Source organism: Stegastes partitus, unplaced genomic scaffold, assembly GCF_000690725.1.
Source record: "Stegastes partitus isolate 25-593 unplaced genomic scaffold, Stegastes_partitus-1.0.2 Scaffold685, whole genome shotgun sequence".
NCBI classification, from domain to species: Eukaryota; Metazoa; Chordata; class Actinopteri; family Pomacentridae; genus Stegastes; species Stegastes partitus.
Genome location: NW_007578416.1, coordinates 131,559 through 150,606, shown reverse-complemented (window position 1 = coordinate 150,606; position 19,048 = coordinate 131,559). Strand labels below are relative to the sequence as shown.

The 19,048-nt window shown below is 41.8% G+C and overlaps 1 protein-coding gene across 1 annotated transcript in view; it reads left to right on the top strand.

The window, feature by feature from the left end:
* necab2 (N-terminal EF-hand calcium binding protein 2) overlaps positions 1-19,048 on the top strand; it is a 198,025-nt gene that overhangs the window by 53,843 nt on the left and 125,134 nt on the right. Inside the window, exons 3-5 of the mRNA XM_008290582.1 lie at positions 13,179-13,287; positions 18,540-18,565; positions 18,769-18,866. Coding sequence (XP_008288804.1) covers positions 13,179-13,287; positions 18,540-18,565; positions 18,769-18,866 — 233 coding nt within the window. The remainder of the gene's footprint in view (positions 1-13,178; positions 13,288-18,539; positions 18,566-18,768; positions 18,867-19,048) is intronic.

Sequence of the window (19,048 nt, the reverse complement as noted above, 5' to 3'; positions counted from 1 at the left end):
TTAACACCTTGTTTTATGTGAACCTGCAAAGTCTAAAGAGGAAAACCTGGATTTATTTTTGCATTTATTAGCTGCACCAGAGCATATGTAAGATTTAGTAGTGGGTCAGTCATGCTGATGGGGATTTTGATTGGCTGTTCAGATTCCACAGAGGTCAAATCCAGTATTATGATGTTCTGACGTCACTCACATCCAAATGGAAAAGTCTCATTGGCTGAGTTAGTTTTTCATTCAGCTGCAATTAGATGTTATGAATGATGCAAACAGTGGAAACTGACCTTCAGACTGAATCTAACGTGGACACACACTGATAGAGGACCCTGATTTTAGTTAGCAAGACCAAGAGACATGAAGTACGGTCCAGGAGGTCCAGTTTAAGCTACAATATGTACATTTAAGGCCTTAGTAGACCTCAAAGTAGTAAACAGTGGTTTGTAATTCTACTTAAAGGTGAGACAATGAGCACGGTTGAGATTATTTCATCCGTCATCCCATTAATATTCCCATCCCATAGACAATAAAAATTCACTGTTCATGTTAGAGCTGCAACAACTAATCGATTAGTTGTCAAATATCAGATTAATTGCCCATTGTTTTTGAAATTGATTGATTAGTTTGAGTCATTCTCTGCTTCCAGGTTTTTGAATTTGAATATTGTTTCTTTGCTTCGTTTTGACAGTAAACTGACTGAAACAAGAAATTTTAAGATGTCGTGTTTAGCTTTGGAGAGCACTGCTTGACATTTTTTCATGACAGAGATTTTCTAAATCAAACAGCTAATCAACAGACTAACAATTGAAACATTCATTTCTTACAGCCCTTGTTCACATTACAGGTGCATTTGATGTCAAAGCAATTTGCTGTAAAATGTCAAAGTGCTTTTAGGAAAAGTTGAGGCAGGTTGAACTGTTGAATTTTCTTTTTTTTTTTTACACAATTTTCTGGTTGGCAACCTGCTGTTCTCCTCTGACAAGCCCCATTTAAATGACTGAAAGAGCTAAAATGGACGAATTTCAGCACAGCAGCATGCAGATGGTCGAAGTGGAACGACAGGGGATTCATTCATTTGCAAATTATTTGTTCGTTTAAATAACTTTATGAGGTTAAATTAGTTCCATAGGTTTGCATCTGAATGTGGAATCAGAACGTCGTCTGTTCTTTAATACATAAAAGTAAACACAAAGTGAGAGATCAGAGGTGACAGAGGCAGCTGGACTTTTATCTGACGATGACTTGTGCACCGCTTGCTTTCTCTGATTGAAGAACCAAATCAGTCGCTCCCTCGACAAGCCCCCGTCATGTTTACAAAGGTGACTCCAATCTGGAATTACTCCTGAATCAATGCGCAGCCTGAAGATGACGGGGTGCGTCGGTGGCATTTTCAGCACCTGTAATTTGCGACTCTACAGATGTTACGCAGATCTGCCTGTTTTTGCCACGACTGGCTGAACAAAGAGGGGTTTTTTAGTTGCATGATTTCCTTTCGTGGTATTTTCCAAAAGGAAGAACTTTGATGGAAGAAGTGGGCTGTAAATGCCACCCTGTCTGCGTGGCCTCCTCGGGGCTGCAGCGACGCCCTGATGGCATTACAGGGAAACAAAGCCGGGCCCCAATCTGCATAATGTGATTGTTGTTTCATTCATTCATCACCTCAGAATGTTTTTTTGTCACTTCTGCATTTGCTACTTATTCGATCAAACTGTAACGACAACGGTTGACAGTTTCCAGCGAGTGCACTTAAAACAAAGCGGCCGCCTTTTATAGCAGGAGACTGTCAGGAAAAGTGGGTGAAAACACCAACAAACTGTTGTTTCTTAAAAGAAGCCCTGAGTCACACAGGAATCAGAGAAAGCAAACAGCAGAGAAAAAGACAGCGAGCAGCTCTGATTCGGTGCGCACGGCGGTAAACTCCGTCCATGAAGGTTTCTGTGTGTGTTTTTGTGCGCGAGAGTCAGATTTCCATAATATAGGCTTTACATTAGCAGTGCAGGACCTTGTGTTGGTGCAAAACCAAGAAGAATCAAAATGCAGCAATGCAAAAGGGAATCAACTCAAAGAAAGCTGGTGAACATAGTCAGCCGGCATGTTAAAATAAGAATTATGTGGATCCAATGGTGCATACAGATCAGATTTTTAGACATTTTCCGGGAATAAATCAAGAGTAGGACTATAAACCGTCACACCTTGAAGAACAAGACATTCGTTTTCTCCCCTACAGCGAATGAGTAAATATGAGGTTTAACCCTTAGAACTCTTTCATCTGCGTTAAATTGCTCTTGATGTATTTACCGTGGCGAGGCGTCATGAATATCGAATGAAACTTCATGATCTGACCTTTCCGTTGACGCCGCTTTCCTGCGAATTACTCATCCACTCGTCGGCGCACACATATGGAACATGCATCGCAATAAAAGAGCAGAACCGGAGCTTCCTAGTGAGTCTTGTCATATATTTACACATAATCTGGAGGCAAAAGTCGGATCAAACTTCTGCAAAGTCTTTGCTAGTTTGTTCGCACATTTTCAAACTCCCTGACCTCCGTTCTTAAACTCCTATCGTTGTTGCATTTCAAAGTAAAAAGCAGAACATGCGCTTTCTGATGACGCTTGTCTGTGTGAGAAGGTGTTGGTGTGTGTTTGAAATTTCAGCAAATGACAGATTTGGATTTTTTGCTCGGTCTGTCTGTCCTGATGATGCACCTTTTTGTGTCCAAATCCCAGTAAATAGAAACGTATTTACCTTTTCGACTGTTTTGTCGCACAGTTGGTAGCACTGTTGCCTCGCAGCAAGAAGGTCGCCGGTTCGCATCCCGGTGGGGGCACCGGAATCTTTCTGCGTGGAGTTTGCATGTTCTCCCCGTGCAGCGTGGGTTCTCTCCGGGTTCTCCAGCTTCCTCCCACACAGTCCAAAAACATGTTGAGGTTAATTGGTGATTCTAAATTGTCCGTAGGTGTGAATGTGAGTGTGCTTGGTTGTCTGTCTCTAAGTGTAGCCCTGTGATAGACTGGTGACCTGTCCAGGGTGTCCCTTGCCTTCACCCTAAGTCGGCTGGGATAGACTCCAGCCCCCTGTGACCCTAGTGAGGATTAAGCGGTGTATAGATAATGGATGGATGGACTGTTTTGTCCAGTTTCCACCATCGTGCTTCTGATGTCGCCAGATTCCACGCAAGTTTAGATAAATCTATATAAGAGTGATTTGTTGTTTTTGCACTTTTTAAGTCAGAGGCTGCCTTCAGATGGCTTCAGGGATTTAATTAAAGAAGAAGAAGCTGCTTTCCAGTCAGTTTAAGGCAGCTGCAGACTCAGATATTATTTATTTATTTACATTTCAAGCATTGTTTTGCCGCACATTTACTTTGCTCCTGTTAATAAAGTGGCAGCGCTCGTGTTTCCGAGGCGTCTATTCTCAGAGCAGAGTTGACACGTTTTCCATCAAACAGCTCGCTTCATCTGAAACCTCTCACCTGTTCGTGCTTCTCCTCCCACCTGCGCAGAAACGCCGGCTTCCAAAATACCACTCAAAGGCGGCAAAGTGAAATTTCAAGGCTGGGAAAGAAACAAACTGTCAGAGTGCTGCTCCTGCTGGTCGCTGTGATCAATACGTAGAAGGTTCGGTTCCTCCCACTCGGCTTCCCGGCACTCGTACCTACTTACTTGCTACTAAACCTGCAGTTTCTTACTACATCGCAGACAAATAACAGTCAGCAAGTATTTAAACAGAAGCCTGATGCTTTCAGGACTTCATAGCTACACATAATGCAATAAAAGCAAGCTCACATGAGTTATTTTTTGACAGCAGTCTTGTGGGAAATGATGCAAAATATCCAAATGATTGTCAGAGAGGCTGATTTTTCACACAGCTGTGGCTTCTTCAAACTGCACATCAAACATCTGCACATCTGACAGAAGCTCTGCCTGGTGCTAAAATTACCTAAAACTGGGCTCCGTCTATGAAATTTGCTGCCTTGCTACGATGTGCACAACACAGAAACGATTGAAATTGTCTTCAGTGTTGTTGTGGTTCCAGTGTTACCTCTTCTTGTTGCCTTTTTTCTTCTGTTATGTCGCTTCTCTTGTATTTTTGTTTTGTAGCATTGTGGGGTTGAAAGCATTTCTATATTTGAACATAATTTCCCCACTTGCACGTGCTTGTTTGTGCAGTTTTCCTACTTCAGCAGTAAAAGTCGCGGCCGCCTACATACAAAACCAGCGGGTGCAGCTCCGGCGCCGTTCGTCAGATCCCCTTCAGTGCACCGTGTTCCCAGTTCGCCCTGCTGCATTCGCTTTTTTCATTTTGTGCCAACACAACGTCCTGTATTGCTAATGTACAGGACCTTGGCACAGCATGATTAAATTATGGAAATCTCACTCCCAAACACACACACACACACACACACACACACACACACACACACCTCCAGTTCATGGATAATGTGTGCTGTGCAGCAAACCAGAGCTGCAGAGTTGGAGCCTGAGGTAGTCTCTGCCTTTTACTTCTGTTTTTATTTGTTTGTGATTATTCTGCAAATGTGTTTATCCGTTTAAACATTTGACTGTTTTATTGCTGAAACAAGTTTCCAGATCTTTTTTTTAAGTGTTAGCAACAGCACAACAATACAAGTTAAACTCATGCGTTCCAATTTTTATCTTTAAGTAAAAGTACATATAACATAAACAAACTTAATGTTGCAGTAAAAGTACTGATCATGCGTTATTACTGCATTTACTTGAATGGAGCATTTTGCAGATGGATGTAGTTGAGGTGCAGCTAATTTGAATAACAATTGCCTTAGTTAAGGTTATAATTCTGCATTAAGGCTGCCACTATCTTTCTATTGAGGAATCTGTTCAGTGATTTACAGATTAGTTGATTTGTTTAAATGATACATTTTCCTTCATCCATCCATCCATCCATTATCTATACACCGCTTAATCCTCACTAGGGTCGCGGGGGGGCTGGAGTCTATCCCAGCCCACTTAGGGCGAAGGCACGGGACACCCTGAACAGGTCGCCAGTCTATTGCTGTACCACAGTAATTTCCCAGACTGGGATTAATAAAGTATTTTTCTATTCTTTCTTCTTCTTCTATTCTATCACAGGGCTACACTTAGAGACAGACAACCAAGCACACTCACATTCACACCTACGGACCCACCACCGGGATGCGAACCGGCAACCTTCTTGCTGCGAGGCAACAGTGCTACCAACTGCCCACCATTTTCCTTCAAAAAAAACAAAAATCGTTTAAGTTCCTTGTATTTGACAAACTGTATGTCTCTGTATAGGTTTAACTGGGGAGTCCAACATGGTAAAAATAAATAAAATGATGACTTTTTATTTAAGTCAGTAGTGCAAGTCAGTAGTGATTTCACAGCTCAGCCGTCGTATTTAGCTCCTGTGTTTGATGAATGTTGTCAGACGACGTTGTGGTTAGCATGTAGTGTTACACATTTCAGTCTCTATTTCATCCTTGTTCTGTTGTCTGACAACCGAAACAGTAAAATATGTAAATGTAAATGTGAACGGCTTTATTGAGGGGTTGGCTGTGGTAAAACACAGTATGTGTGAGCACAGAGAAAAGGAGAGAAGTAAACAGATGTAAAGTGGCTCCTGTGGGTTTGTACATCGGGTTGTGCTGCTTTGTTGTACTACAGAAACTTTGCACAGTGCACAAACTATTTTTTTGTCCTGTCATCATTTAAAGTAATCCCAATACTTTTGAAGCTTTGGTTTTTTCACTCCACTGCCATTGTCTAAAAACGTAGCACTGAAACCAATGAGTGGAGCCAAAAAAGAGTGACAACTGCTGTTATAGTAAAAAGAAAAAAAAGACATGCGAGGGTTAAAAATACAGGTTTTCTACAATTTCTCTACAATAGTATGTACAATTTGTTAAATTTCGATTGCGCTACCTTTAATGTAATGACCAACTATTGCAGATTTAATACAGCCAAGATGCAGTTCCAAAGAGTTAAACCATTTTACAAAAAAAACCTAACAAACAGGCGTCGGTTCAAGATATTCATGTTGATGCATTTTGACCTTCAACATCATAGATTTATGCTGACTAATCATGGCAGCCTTCAGTGCATATATTTACTGTAGAAACGGATCATTCTGCACGTTTTGTACACAAAAAAACCTTAATCCAAGAAGTAAAGAAGCGCCAGCTGGAAAGTGAAAGTTAAGTGGAAGCAGTTTTAAACTTGAGCTGTTGCCATAACACTCTAATGTGGATTTTAAAGAGCAGTTTCCAGCGTCTACTTATGTGTTTACCTTAAAACTTGTATTTTTCTGCACTTCAATCCGAGAACTCTTTAAAGATGATGGATGTTTCCCCGTCTCCTCTCGCTTTAATAAAGTGCAGCTGCAGGTGTTTGGGGAGTTTTAAGAGCGAACTCACGCTGGATGTGACTGAGTTTGCTGCTGACATCAGTGGAGGAGAGAAAAAAGAAAGAAAAAAAAAAACAACATAATTTGTTTCACATTGAAGAGTTACTCCAACTTTGCCTACTGCTGTGCACCTCATCTCCTCCCTGCTGTTTTTACAATACATCCGTGAGCGCGGGTCATTTCCTTCGCATCAGAATGATTTCCCTGCGTTGACCATTCTGGTGCAAGTAAAATAAAGGTAGTTTCAGCAAATAGAGCCAATCTGCAGGATCTCATTGGAGCCAGGGAGGCAGCTGTTGCGTCTTCTCCTCTGCTGCTGACTGGTGTGGGCACTTGGAGAGTGGATGTCAGGGTTGTTGTACATTATTTATGGTGAGGTTTGCAGGGTGAACCGGTGGCTGCAGCACTGGGACTCTGATAATAAGGAGCAGCTGAAATGATCCATGGATGCTTTACTGTCCCATTAAAAAAAAAAAAACAACAGAGAATCTCCCAGTGGAGAAGAAGGAAGTGGCACATCACATGTTTGAGAAGCTATTGTGATTTCCAAAAAAAGACACGTGAGCTTTTGAGTGTCGTCCAGGAATCGCTGAAGCTGTGGGTTTTTGTTAGACATGTGTAATTTGGGAGTATTTCATGCTTTTGGAAATGGGGTTAGCACGCTATCTGCTTTGCTTGACTGGTGTGTTACTGGAGAATTCCTAAGTGGGTCTAACCAAGCAAAGCTGGCTGCACGCAGTAAATTGGGTCACTGCTGAATTAAACACCAGTGCTTTCAGCGGCTGCTACGCAGAGAGGGGCAGGTTGGAAATAGTCGTGGCCACGGAGTCCGAGCGACAGAGAGGAGCCGCGAAGATTTCAGAAGCCCACCTTCAAACAAACCAGCCTTCTGTCGTGGAAAGGTTATGCCAAGCGTCGCCGAAAGAAAGCAATTTGTGAGGGCGTTTCTGACTTGGCGTCATTGTGCTGCAGCAGAAATCGACATGGCACAACATCTGAGAGGCAGCTTTAATTCGCGTTTCTCCAACAGGGGAGCTGCAAGGAAGGGAGGGATAAAAGATATGGAGGGAGACGAGTGAGGTGCAGAGGAGGCAGGACGGCAGCCAAAAAAACAGAGTCTGGCTCCGGTTGTGGAGTTCCTGGAAGTTTTTTTGACAGTTTGTCAGTGTGTTTGGACCAGAACCTCCAGATTCTAGAGAGCGAAGCTTTTCTGACTGCACCGGAGCAGAAGAGGCCAACAAAATGGAACAAAAAAGAGAGGGCATGATGCAGCAGAAGATGGAAAGAAAGAAAGAAAGAAAGAAAGGAATGAAAAATAGATACAGTCTTGATGTTGACATGAGAAATTCATAAACATATGCTTCCTTAATCCTACAACTGAGAAACAGCGGAGCGAATACATAAGGCAGATTTAAGAGCAGCACATTTGCATTCAGCTCTCTGGAAGGCTGCAGTCCCTGTGGCTTCCCAGTGCTCTGCAGTGGTCCCACTGCTCAACCTGCTGCATCCAGTCAGCCACACTCAAGGACAAACACACTTTGAGGGCAAGGGAATTAATATTTGATATCTAGCTCTGCATCATGTGGTGAGACAGACAGTCAGGCATTCAGTACTAGCAAGCAGATTTAGAATGGAGTCGATGAATAACCACTCCCTGCTGCAGAGCCACCAGGCAGCTCACCACAGAGACACCGGATTACAGTTAAACAGCAAAAAGAGAGGCTTTTCTTTTCTTTTTTTTTCACTTTGTAGTGATGTTTGAATCTAGATACACAATATAAACCTGCTACTACTGACCAACAGTGGTAGGAACAAATATTTAGATTGTTTTCTGAAGTAAAAGTAGCAGCACAGTCATGTACAAATACTCCACTACGAGTAAAATGCATTCAAAATCCCACTGATGTAAAAACATACAAGTGTTAGCAGCAAAATGTAGTCAAAGTACTAAAGAAAAAGTCCTGGTTTGGTCTTTAATTCTGCATCCAACATCTGTTTTCAGTTTTTTGTTGCAATGTTGGATCATTTGAACATTTACTGAAATGAAACCATGTGAGAAGTTTAGGAGGAAGTTGCTATGTGGGAGAGCTGTTAACAACCAATCCATTTACATTTTGTAAAAAAAGACTAAATGTTTGGAAATCTCTGGTTTAATCTGTTTTTATTTGTTGTATTTTGAAAGCGTATTAAATCATCCATCAGGTAAAATCGTTATCCCAAACGTAGCTAAAGCTGTCAGATGAATGTAGTGGAGTAGAAATTATGAAGTACAATGGAAATACTCACGTAAAGCACAAGTACCTCAAAACTGTTCTTAAGTACAGTTACTTGAGTAAAATTACCACCAGTGATGATTAATTACATCACACCACATGTTAGATCATCCTCAGGCCCAACTGCATTGTTGCTAAGACAACGAAATGCAGTTTATTATCGAACCAGAACTGGAAAAGCAGCAGTAAAGTGCATTATTTACAATATGTTACAGTATAAACTAAATTAACAGCATGGACAGAGAATGTTTTAATATATAGATCTGTGGAAACAATGTGAAATAGATCATCTAAATCTACAGGTAGAGATCGTGGTATGAGCAGAATAAACAGTATAAATACCATGCATGGAATAAACTGTAGGAACAGTATTACTGCTATGAAATGTGTGCACTATGTATAAACAGGATTAACAGTATGAACACTCGATCTTCCAGGAGCTGAGTTCAGGCAACTCAAACTCCTTGTTCAAAGTTGTGCAACACTGTTCGGTAGTTAGTGCTGCAGCACATTAGCATTGAATTACAACACACTGTGTACTGCAGAAACATCCAGTATGAGTGTAATTCCTACTTAATGAACAGGGGAGTCATTAAAGGGGCCATAATGGCCTCACATGAGAGCTGATGTATATCAGCCATAACAGCAAAGAAGTTAGAAAGTCTCCGAGAACCGCTGAGCTCCAGGGTTGATGTTTGCTGCAGTGATGGAGAAGTTTACTTAAAGATGTGACATCACTGTTGTAGGAAGCTTTGTCTGGACCCTTTGACATCACATTGAACACACTAGGTAGGTTTTAGCTTCTTCTAAATGCACAGAGTAGTATGATAAAGGAGCTGACCAAAAAGGCTGATAAGCATCGATTATTAGTCGTCAAAGACACTGATAACAGATGTTTGGAACATACCGACCGATGTTTATGTGTCAGAAGGTGGAGTAACACAAATCCAACACAATAGTTTGTTAAAATGACTTATTTGTTTTGCATATGTTTAGTTAAAAAATACATTTTCAACATTTGTCCGTCAGTATTGGTTGGCTGTTACCGATGATGTGTGACCAATCAGATAGTGTTGTGGGCACCAATATAATCAGAAAAATGCTGAATACCAGATCCAATAATTGGTTTGTCCTTCATCTGATAGACCTATTAAAACCCTGAATGTTAGAGGTACGTACCATGAATGTCGACACCGTTGCGGCTTTTGAGGCAACCAGAGGTTTGCCTTGTAGCAGGAGCTTAATGTTGCAAAAAGCTGCATTTGAACCCAAACCATGATGTTTTCCTCAACTTAACCAAGTAAATTTGGTACCGAAAGGTGACTGAACACTTAAACCACTAAATAAAATGAAAGTGAAAAAATACTCGTCCCACATTGGGCGTGAACGTCAGTCTTCTGGGTGAAAGTCCTCTAACTTCCTACTCCATCATCTCCTTATGCACCAGATGTTGACACTGTTGGCACCAACACCAAGAGAAACCTTGTGCATACCTCTGAGATGCTGACAACTTTGACAAAATGCCACTTTTTGACGCTCTGGTAATGAGAGCAGACTAATTTTGGTTACAACGGAGCAACCTTCTAAAGACACCAGCAGCCTGATTGGCAGCTTTTTTTGTTGTGATGAGGAACCAGAGACACATTTCTGATCATTTTACATTCTTGCATATATCTTTTTATACAGTTTGTGCTGCATAGTTGTCAGTGAACGCACATGAAACTGTTGTGAAATGCAAATGAAACTCTGTCAGCTCATATTTACAGACAGTCTGTACGACTGAGTATACGTACTGCAGATCTCATTCTTAGTCTGTAAAAGATGCTACAGGCTTTCTTTAGGGCTGCCCATTAAAAAAACACACACATTGTGGAGATGTCTAATGAAAAAACATGATTTGCTTTGATAAATCAAGGCCTTTCTTTGTCAGTTATACTTCAGCATAACCTTCTATTCGTTGTTGCTTTGGACTACAAATCCAGCAGAGTTTTTTTTTTTCTGAGCACGCTGGTTATCAGCGGAGCTCCCAAAGGGCCGCCAGGTTCTGAAACATAATCAGCAATGTGCGCTTACCAAAGTGCAGCAGAGACAGACGGCAGGGCTTCGGCTAAAGGTTTGCAGCAGACTGAAGTGCATGCTGGATTGATTTCACAGCAGCTTGAGAAATCACTGAAGGCTGTGATCACACTGAGCTGGAGAGGCTGAGAACGCAGGAGCAGGTATTGCACTTGTTTTGAATAAAATATGGGCAACGGAAGACAAACAAGAGCATATCAAACAGTGATTTTAAACAGCGAGAAGCTCGACTGTTTAATACAAGCTGCAGGTCTGATGAAAAGTTCAACAGAAGCTGAATGTTAAAGAAAAAAAGATAAAGACTGAATGACTGTCTTTAGGCCAGTCGAGGAGAGGGGCGGTTTGATTTTTTGGAGATGCTTATCACCTGAACAAAAGCGGTCGTAGTCGTCATCTCCAGCTCCTTTTAGAGATAAACTTTGAAGGCACCATTTCTAGCTGGTGGCCACGTATTTAAAGATAATGGGTTCTTTTGAATGAAATATGAAATGTCATGCCAACACACTGGGGTTTATCTACAACTGGGAGCTAAACTTTAAACGGGAGCGAGATTCTACAGCCATGCAAGGACGTCTCTGTTCGGAGCTAAAGGGGGCCACGGCTACATCAGACCTGGCAACCCTTTTGCCCAACACTAGCAGCCAATAGTGGAACCACATATGTAGAGCTTTAGACTTGACACAAGTTCGTCTTTGAGCTGATCTCAGTGTATCGGAGTTGCATCCATGAAGCCCCCGCCTCTTACTACACCCAGACTTCACTAATTGCTGCAGATCAAGCACACCAGCTCACCTACGACTCTACTTGAAAACTGTAAAACTACTCTGCACTACATAAAGTTGTAATATTGACGTGAGCATGTTTGAACTGGATGCTGAAGAAGAATAATGATGCAGGAAGCACCACCCTTTACATTGACACGACTGGTTCCTTAGGTTTGTTAGTAGCAATGGACTGATTATCGTGGTCGATATTTGGCTTTTTTTCTTTTTCTTTTTTTGATTATCTGTATTTTTATTGACCGATTGATGAACTAAATGCACTACTTCAGATCTGATGCAGCCACCTCTCATCACTCTGTGGCTTCAGAAATGCCTCTCAAGCAGCAATTGTAAAAACTGAACAAGAAAAATAAACCAGGAAGTCAGCTGCTCCCACAGTGGCTAAGGCTAATGGCTAGCGGCAAGGTTAGAAGGCAGAAACAGATAAACCTGAAACAAAATCTGGGAAACAATAATTAACAATGCTTTAAGATCTGGACCTTAGTGGCTAATTAAAGTGAAAGATTTGCAAAATCGAGAAGAACAGCAGACAGAAATGCAGGAAACAAACTGATCAATCTCAGTCGAGCATCCTAATTTAATGACTCCTATTTTTAGTTTACATATTCAGTTATAGGTCTGCAAGGTGACGCAGTTAGTTAGCACTGTTGCCTCGCAGCAAGAAGGTCGCTGGTTTGCGTCCCGGTATGGATCTTTCTGTGTGGAGTCTCCATGTTCTCCCCGTGCAGCGTGGGTTCTCTCCGGGTTCTCCAGCTTCCTCCCACACAGTCCAAAAACATGTTGAGGTTAATTGGTGATTGTGAATTGTCCGTAGGTGTGAATGTGAGTGTGCTTGGTTGTCTGTCTCTAAGTGTAGCCCTGTGATAGACTGGTGACCTGTCCAGGGTGTCCCCTGCCTTCACCCTGAGTCATCTGGGATAGACTCCAGCCCCCCCGCGACCCTAGTGAGGATTAAGCGGTGTGTAGATAATGGATGGATGGATGTTCAGTTATAGTCACCCTTATTAATGAAGAAGCCTAGTAATGAATGACAGGCTTCTGCTATCACATGTTAATGCATTCCATGTAATGTATATATCGCTTCCCTGTATCAGTCTTTCTAAATTACCAATAATCGGCACAATCAGTATTGGCCCTAAAAGAACAAACAAAAAAACAACTTATTTCGATCGATCCGTATTTGTTACACGTGAAACTCTGGAGGTCTGAATCAGTGTTTTTGAGACTGTCGTCAGTACGCTGCAGGTTTAATGTGTTCATTTGTCTTGTTATGTGCATATAAAAACACCGTACAGGCTTGTTAACAAGGAGTTCATGGAGATTTTTAAGATTTTCCAGAACACAAACACCAAAGCAAACAAATATTGTTGGCTGTAAAAGAGACTAAAGCAGGATGAATATATTACTCCACAGCATCACAGTGCAGAGCTCCAGTAATGACCCGCAGTGTCACTTCATCTCCTTTCATGTGCTTTAAAGAGCAGCAGACAGGCTGCAGTTTACAGGGTTGTTTATTCTGACAGGCCCTCGTAATAATATCGTGCGATGCCGCTTTATTGTCACGAACAAATGTCCAGAGGTGTTTGATCGCCCGACATCCCTCTGCAGATGAATTCACACTGATGTAAGCGTGTGTTTGTGTTTCGCTCAGATGATGGGAAGCTGTCTCTGGACGAGTTCCAGGCTTTCTTCTCGGATGGCACGCTGAACGAGGAGGAGCTGGAGAAGCTGTTTCACACCATCGACTCTGATAACACCAGGTCAGCACTGCTACACCATTACAGCATGAGCCAGAGTGTGTGTGTGTGTGTGTGTGTTTGCCTGCAGCATGCAACATCTCCTGCATGAAATACATCTGCATGCAGTGCATTTACATCCATGTGCATGTTTGTGTGCTCACTGCGCCGTGACTTTTGTTTTTGATCACATCTCACCATCAATTATGAAAAGGAAAGGAGATGTAGGCAGCTGCTCTCCTGCTGCACGGCCTCAGTAATGCTCTTTTCCATTTTCTGTATATGCGAGAGAGTGTATGTCTGTGTGTGTGTGTGTGTGCATGCTCAGGTAAAATGTATGTAATTTATCCCGCAGCAGAGGAAATGTCACATCCAGTTCTGAAAGCTCTTTTCATGGAGAACCTGCTGCACCGGAGCCCTTTTCATTAAGCGACACTTTCAGGGAGGGAAAAAAAAAGGCAAAATAAAACAAATAAAAAATGAAACGGGAGCAGAGATACCAGCGTAAAGAGGGAAGGAATGATGAAAGAGGAGTGAAAACTGAGGAAAGTCATTGTTACCTGTTTTTACATCTTCCCCGCTCTCTGTCTCTGTGCGTCAGTCATCCGGCGCTCCAGGATATTAACCTCTCTTCTGCTCTCTGGGACATTTTGTTTTGATTGACTCTCATTACATCAATTTATTGACCCCTTTATAATCAGCCAATCAGGAGAAGTGTGCTGACACAGTGGGACCCGAGTAATCAAAAGCCCGGCTCTGTTAATTTACACAACCTCCCCAATCCTGCAGGGCCCTTCGAATAAAATGAAACCAAGCAGAACAAAAGCTGACCTTTATAGTTGTTGTAGAATTGAATTAGGTTCAATATATAAATCCTCCAGCAGCCCAGATTTTTTTTTTTTTTTAAATCAGTGCAGTAAGTGGACCATGCGACTGCCACCATCTCTTCCTGGAGACGCTTTATAAATCCCCCAGCGGATGCAAAAGTTTCTACTCATTAGAGTTAAGTAGACTTGGCAGCCGCATGCAGGACCTCAGCGCTGTCATGTGACAGCAGATAAGGTTATTGATTGGGCCGAGTAAAAGCAGAAATGGTGGCGTAAGCGTTTCCTGTTTGAAGCAGGGGTTTTGATGGATGTGGAGGAGGCTGGATGGAGGCAGAGACGGAGCGCTGTCCTGCCTCCAGTCATTCGTCTGTCTCTGTCGCTCGGCGCTTTCCCTTTTCTTCCCCTCTCAGCCTGTTTCCTTGAGCTTTCTGTCACGCTTTCATCACGCCGCTCATCGTCGCCGCCTCCTCGTCCTGCCTCCATCTGTCACTCACTCCTGGCTTCAGCCCGTCTCTGGCCTGGCGTCTTCCTTCTCTCCCTCTGTTTGACTTGACTTTACTCCATGTGCTGAATTTGTGCCGTGGAGGAGGAACGTCAAGAAATCTCACCCGATGTCCAATCTCCTCTGCGATCGCTGTGATTAGCATCTAATAATGGAGTTTTCACCGAAATGCAGGAAGAAAGTCACCTGCAAGTCACTTCAGCTGAGGAAATGTGCACAAAAAGTCACTCAGAACGATTGCTGCAACAATTTGTGCAGTGTTGAACAATATGTGGATTATTTTTAATTCATTTTTTGGTTAATAAAATGTCAGAAAATGGTTAAAAAACACACACAAAAAACAATAAGTGTTGATTACTGTTTCCCAAAGCCCAAGATGACGTCCTGTGAAAATAAAATCAATTGTGAGCTCCTTGCTTATCATTTATTTAAATGTTAATCATCTGTTTATTGTTAGTTTCCTGTATGTTTATTCATTTTCACACACAAAAAGCTGACATGTTTCCAGGTTTAACTAATCTGTGTCATCGTAGCAGAGCAGAAATAGGGAACTAAGGCCTCCTCAAGGTTTGGAGTTTCAGTCTAAAGAGGCTCCTTGAGTAACTTGGGCAATGTCGGACTTAAAGTTTCTCACACAGTAATTAAATCGAACCATCAGGGGCTAATTCGGAGCAGGCCAATGGGAAAAGAGTCTGTGTTCACTGTCATATTGTAAACAAGTGGTCATTATTCTTCTCTGGCAGAGAAATAGGAGTTGAACAATTTGTCACTTTCTCCTAATTGCTGTGGAATAAATTTACTAACAGCCGAGCACAGTATTTGTTTTATTATTTGAGGTAATGAGAGTCACAGCAGTATTTCCACGACAGCTCTCAAATGTCTTGTTTAGTCCTCCACCCGGAGATATTCCGCAGTAGAAAGAGACCGGAAAATACTCACATTTACGAAGCTAAAATGTATTTTTCCAATTCGTCTTATCAAAGTCGTTGGTGATTAATTTCATAGTTGACACCTAATCGATTAACTGTTGCAGCTCTGCTCGAAATAAGTCGTTTTTTGTGCTTGAACATGCACAAAAAGCACAAAAAGCAGGCGAATGACACTAAAAAAACTGAGTTAATCTCATGTTTACTCAGTATTGCTTCTTCTGATTAGAAAAAACTTGGTATAAGAGAAATGGAATAGCCAAAACTGGTGCTTACATGAAGTTTTAGTCCTAAGTGTAGATCAAGCTTAGAAAACATTAGATCCCATATTACCATTAAGGCAAAGTGAGGGCATTTTTATATGGTCGCTCTCTGCCTGGTGAACACGCGTCTCTTTGAAACACTGTCTGAGAGCTCGTAGCCTTTATTCTCTCAGGATCACACTGGTCCCAGGTTGACTTTAACCCTTCTTGACTCCTCTTATTGAAGTGCCACTTTAAATGCAATAATACTTAATAAACACTAATTTAATTTAATCTAATTTTAATATGAACCTCCTCGACACCATTGCTTCTGCCTGGCCTGCAGACATTCATGAGAAACTGCTCGGAAGCCTCACATCAACACTGTTGTTTGGTTTTGTTATGAAATCTAACAACATATGCTGGTTATTATTGCTCAGAATAAGTTGGGATCTTAAGTACTAATGAAAAATATCCCTAACATGTGGCAGAGAACCACATAATACCTGGTTTACCTCCTCTGTGAAAATGCACGTGTAAGAGAGTTGTAGATTGTAAATGGTTTCTTTAAGTGATAGTCAGTTATGTTAAGAATCAATAATTGATTATATGATCAAATGAATAAAATATGTAGGTTTTTAGACATGCTATAAAACTGTTAAGTCACTGACACTCTATTCTCAGATCAAAATCAGCTCCATCATACGAAGAATTTAAAGAACAGATAAATGCCAAGCCGCTGAATTGCAAGTTAAAAAATAAAAATAATGACTTTGTCCAAAGTATTGAACGCAGCAAACAAGCTGCAGGCTTCCACAGTAAATAACCTGAAATGTTATTAATCTCTTCAGACTAGTTTGATGTCAAAATAATCATAATCTACACAATGGACTGACTTTCTGAAAACAGCTGCTCAGGTGGAACAGGTGTGCACAAATACTGTTGCAGCAACTTTAGCAGGAAATCTGTTAGTATTCACTGCCACCTCTGAAATATTTTTATACTCGGAGCAGAGTGTTGCAGATGCACTTCATTACTTTAGTTTTAACGTTACTGGAAGGATATAATCAAAGTAGCTGCTGACAGACCCTCAGCTCCTCGTCTGTATTAGCCTACATTAGCATTAGTCTTTGTCTCAGGTAGCTAGCTAAACCGGACACCTTTTTCACAACTTATTCCTGCAGACTTCATCAACACAACTGCAGTAGTTAAGGTGCAATTAAGAAGGTGCACTTGTTTTGTGAGACTCTTAAGCTAACCCTTATACTGACTTGCGCATACACACTATTGCTGCACACGCACACTGTTGTCCTTGTAGCGTTGCCGTGTAGTCGTGCAGACGTGTGGAAGGTACGGTGGCCCAGAAGTGTCACAACAAAACAAAAGCCACAACACAATGAAATTAACCACAACACTACAAAATAAGCCGCAACACAACACAACGGCTGCAACGGAAATTGTTTTTTTTATTTAACCCGGAAGTTCAACTGTGAAGTGCGCAACCACACGAAGTGGGCAGAAGCCGGAGATTGTTGCAGCCGTTGTGTTGTGTTGCGGCTTATTTTGTAGTGTTGTGGCTAATTGTGTTGTGTTGCGGCTTATTTTGTAGTGTTGTGGTTAATTTGATTGTGTTGTGGCTTTTGTTTTGTTGTGACACCTCTGGGCCACCGTAGGAAGGACTCTCTGAGACTTGATGAGATGAAATGTACATCAAATAGACCTTTCTGTACTCACAAGTACAGAAATTGTAACACAGGCTTTATCGGTGGTCAGCGAACACACCTGTAACTCCATCTCATTAAACAGTAAGAGGATCCACCTGGTGGAACAACCAGGTACTACAGCAAATCGACAACACTTTTTTCTGACCAGTCTCCTGTCCCTTGTCGCCTTCTACCTTATCAGGTAATATATTTCTGATCGATTAAAATAACAGCAATTACTAACGGTTATTTATTACCATTCTTAATCCGCAACCACCGTTTAGATAGTGAACAATCTGCCGCTTTCATTTTAGCTGTTGGAAAAACTTTATGATATTATTGGCTGCACGCCTCCAAATTCAACTTTCAACTACACGGGCTATCAGTAAATATGAAAATACATTTATTGTTGAGTAAAACTGGGCTTTTGGTGGCTGTTTTTAGAGACCATCTGTCACAGTAATGGATCAGGATTCATTCTGGCAGACGGCCTGCATGTAAAATACTTAATAAAATAAAGCAGGTCTTTATTAAATCAGACTAATAAGGATTTCAAAAAGTGTTCAATTGTTTATTTTAGACATTAGTCATTACACGTGCAGCGTTACTCAACAGTAATCTGCTGTTACGATGGACAGATGGGGTGTTTCCACTCGTCTCCTCCTCCTCCGGTTCAGACTCCTCTCCTTCATCACTTACATCTCATCCCTCTTTTGGCTGCTGTGTCGTCCTCCTTCCTTCATCCTCCTCTTTCTCTCCCGGTCAGTCAACCAAGGAAAGTCTCCTTTACACCAGTGAAGAATTCGCTGCCAAATGAGTCCCCGCACGGTGAAGCGAGCATGAATGATGGCAGCGGATTGATTCAGAGTCCTGTCAGAGAGTCTTGTTAGATCGCTCTGTGCCTGCCAAACTCTTTGTGTGTGTGTTTGTGTGCATGCAAAAAAAAAAAAAACAACAAGAAAAAAGCCTTTCCTCTGTTTCTGACCCTGCTCTTTCCTTTTCCTTCCTACTTTCCTTTCTTCCAACCTTCCTTTCTTTCTCCTCCTTTCTGCTGCTCCTCTGCTATGCTGTGATAGTAATGTTGACACTAAGGAACTCTGCGGTAAGTCGACTGCCCACACATCACACACATTTCCCCGCCACTGCCCTCATTCCCTCTCTTATCTATTATTAAAAAAGCGCTTCTCAGTTGAAATGCAATTATTTTTCTTTAAAGTATATGATAGTAATAGCACTTTGGGCTAACCGCTGCAAATTATTTTGTGACTCTGAAAGTCGTGCACGTTTATTATGTGTGTAAAACAGACTACTTTGCCAAGCACATGGGGGACTACGAGGGAGTCCTGGCCTCGCTGGAAACGCTCAACCTTTCCATCCTCAAAGCCATGGACTTCACCAAGAAGGTAGGCGTTTTGTTTGCTGTGTGTTGAAGAGAATGTGTTGGTGGCTGGTGACAGATTTTATTCTTGCGTCTTGTCATTCAGCTTGAACAGACAAAGACACACTTTTCCGCTCTGGAAATGCATTTGATCTATAAGTGCAGAGACTCAGTTGATTCTGACGTCTTCGCTCTTCTCTGTGCTGC